Below are 2,757 nucleotides of genomic sequence, written 5' to 3'. Positions count from 1 at the left end.
GTGTAAATACCTGTTGTTAAATGAGAAACAGCACGGTAGTTGTGCAGGGCTTAATGATACTGATGGCTGTCGATGGCAAAAGCTGTAGCATGAAGACAACTGTGTTAGCAGTGGGCTTATGTGACCATTACAACGGTGTATGCTAGCTAACACTTATCTACAGCAATCATATGCCAAAGCACATTCCACAAAGCCCCTCAATCCCTAACAGGTACCATATACCCACACATGTATAAATCAGTAACGTACAGCAAACTTGTACACATTGTAAAATATAAAACAGTATTCAGAACGTGACCTACCCCTTGCATCACATTTTCATACTGGGAAGACCTGACGTTCGCGATCTCCCCCTATCTGCAAGCGGGGCCAATCACAACACACCTTATTGTCATCAGTTGAACCAACCAATACGAATGCTTGAACATTAAGTACACATTGCTTTAGAGGCAAGTGGAAACATAACCAACCCTGTTACATACGCAAACATGACCTGTGTGGCCTCTTGAGTTGAATCAAGCCTCATGATTGCCAAATGATTTCGTTGCTCTCAATGACAACACCGTGTGATATGTTCCAGACTATCGAACAGACGTCAGGATGTTTCTGTTTTTGTGAACGTGAGCATGGGAAATGAGTCATCATCCCTATGTATACATTCGAAAGACGGTGAACAAACCAGTTGCTAGCTGACTAGAGAGGGAAATGTATCTGGTGAGTTATTTCTCTACTCAAATATAGCGGGCTCTTCAGTGCCTATAGGAGTGTATATTATACCGTAGCCAATAACTCTTGAAGCTGAATAGCCTCATATGAAATAGTAATTTGATGGCGTTGGACAGCCATACTATGAGACGTAACCTAGCCTACATAAAAGTTATGATTGATTCTAAATTATAACACTGCTCTTTCTTCCAACAGCCGGTCTACTTTTTTCTGCCGCTCCTGGTATTCACGCTCTGTGGCGGCAACGAGCCAGAGCCAGGCGCACTTACACCGACCTACATCTGGAGAGATGACGTGACAGGAGTTTCCTTCACATGCGACAAATGTCCTCCCGGAACACACTTACGGAAGCATTGCACGAAGGACAGCAAGACAGAATGCGTACCTTGCCCAAAGTCCCACTACACAGAAATCTGGAACTACATCGAGCGGTGTCAATACTGCAATGTTTTTTGTACGGATGATCAGTTTGTAAGCGTGCAGTGCACCCAATTTCACAACCGAAAGTGCGAGTGCAAGGACGGGTTTTACATGAGACATGGGTCATGTTCAAGGCACAGCAGGTGCCCGGCTGGCGAAGGGGTGCTCTCTAATGGTAAGTCATAATATAATGTTAGGCTTTCATAATAAAGATGCATTTTCCACTGCTATGTTTCCAGTTGGCTCTGCACATCAGCAGGTGTTTCCTTCATTATGGTTTGCGGATGAAATACACCATGTAGGCTATACGATCAATATTCTTATTTTCCAGGAACAGCATACACTGATGTGACATGTGAACCTTGCCGAGGGGGCTTCTTCTCTGCATATTCCTCCAGCAGGAAAATATGTCAGAAGTTCACTGTGTGTGCTCCAGATCGCACCACTATACCTGGCGACGACAGGCATGATGTTTACTGCTCAGCCTGTAAGAGTGGTTCGATTACACATGAAGGTGAGAGATTGATGTTAAATTGAACAGTTTAATCCACAGTAAATGTTGAACATTTCAAGATTCTGTCCATGCAGTTGTTTAGTCTTTTGTATACACATTAAAAAACATGTATTGAATGACTAGTTTGATAATTGTATGTTGTTGTCACCTTCTTACCTACTAAAACTGACTCTGAAAAGCCTTTTTGTTTATCACAAATGGTGGTCTCATTTATTGGAATACAGTCAATTAATATGGTCTTGGTTGCTCTTTTTTCTCTCTCTCTCTCTCTCTCTCTCTCTCTCTCTCTCTCTCTCTCTCTCTCTCTCTCTCTCTCTCTCTCTCTCTCTCTCTCTCTCTCTCTCTCTCTCTCAGATGAAGCTATCTGTGATGGAGAGTTGATGGAAGTCCTGGGACTGCAGATCCTCCCACCAAGAAAGCACAAAAGACTGATGACTGTACTCAGGAGGAGTGCGGGGAACAACTTCACAAAAAATTCAACTGTCCTAGACCTTCTCACAACTATTAAGAACAAACCTAGCAACAACAAACCTTTTGCTATTCGATTGCATGATATCCTGGACACAGACGGGCTGCTCCATTTAAGACGTAAAGTCAACAAATGGTTTCCTCATATGACTTTATAGGACTAATATATTGTAACATTTATTTTTTATTTAAACCTATATGTGTGTATATAGATATATATTACAGGTATATTTTTTCAGTTCCTGCTGATGTGAGGTCTGTCTTTTTCAGAAATGTGTCAAAGAATAAAAACGACCTATTGTGAAACTGTCCATAATATTGTAAACCTGTCCTTTAAAATAAATAAACACTCAAAACATCATGCACGTGTGTCAAGTGCATTGAACTCCGTAGGTGTATGTGAACTCCGTAGGTGAACTCCGTAGGTGAACTCTGTAGGTGAGTTCTGTAGGTGAGCTCTGTAGGTGAACTCTGTAGGTGTAGGTGAACTCTAGGTGTAGGTGAACTCTGTAGGTGTAGGTGAACTCTCCAGGTGTTGGTGAACTCTGTAGGTGAGCTCTGTAGGTGTTGGTGAACTCTAGGTGTTGGTGAACTCTAGGTGTAGGTGAACTCTGCAGGTGTTGGTGAAC

At 42.3% G+C, this 2,757-nt stretch overlaps 1 protein-coding gene across 1 annotated transcript; it reads left to right on the top strand.

Moving 5' to 3' along the window:
* The first annotated feature begins 461 nt into the window (after positions 1-461).
* On the top strand, positions 462-2,489 carry LOC115168964 (tumor necrosis factor receptor superfamily member 6B). The gene is made up of 4 exons (XM_029724537.1): positions 462-714; positions 922-1,321; positions 1,478-1,660; positions 2,015-2,489. Exons 1-4 carry the CDS (start codon positions 706-708, stop codon positions 2,284-2,286), a joined length of 864 nt encoding a protein of 287 aa, XP_029580397.1. The 5' UTR covers positions 462-705; the 3' UTR covers positions 2,287-2,489.
* The last annotated feature ends 268 nt before the right edge of the window (positions 2,490-2,757 follow it).

This window comes from Salmo trutta, chromosome 30 (genome assembly GCF_901001165.1).
Source record: "Salmo trutta chromosome 30, fSalTru1.1, whole genome shotgun sequence".
Taxonomy (NCBI): Eukaryota; Metazoa; Chordata; class Actinopteri; order Salmoniformes; family Salmonidae; genus Salmo; species Salmo trutta.
The sequence above is the reverse complement of the archived record's forward strand: the minus strand, read 5'-3'. Positions and strand labels throughout refer to the sequence as shown.

Excerpts from the sequence above, each read along its gene's own strand:
- LOC115168964 (XM_029724537.1), top strand. Across the intron at positions 1,322-1,477 it reads CGAAGGGGTGCTCTCTAATG|GAACAGCATACACTGATGTG; the intron begins GTAAGTCATAAT and ends CTTATTTTCCAG. Across the intron at positions 1,661-2,014 it reads TGGTTCGATTACACATGAAG|ATGAAGCTATCTGTGATGGA; the intron begins GTGAGAGATTGA and ends TCTCTCTCTCAG.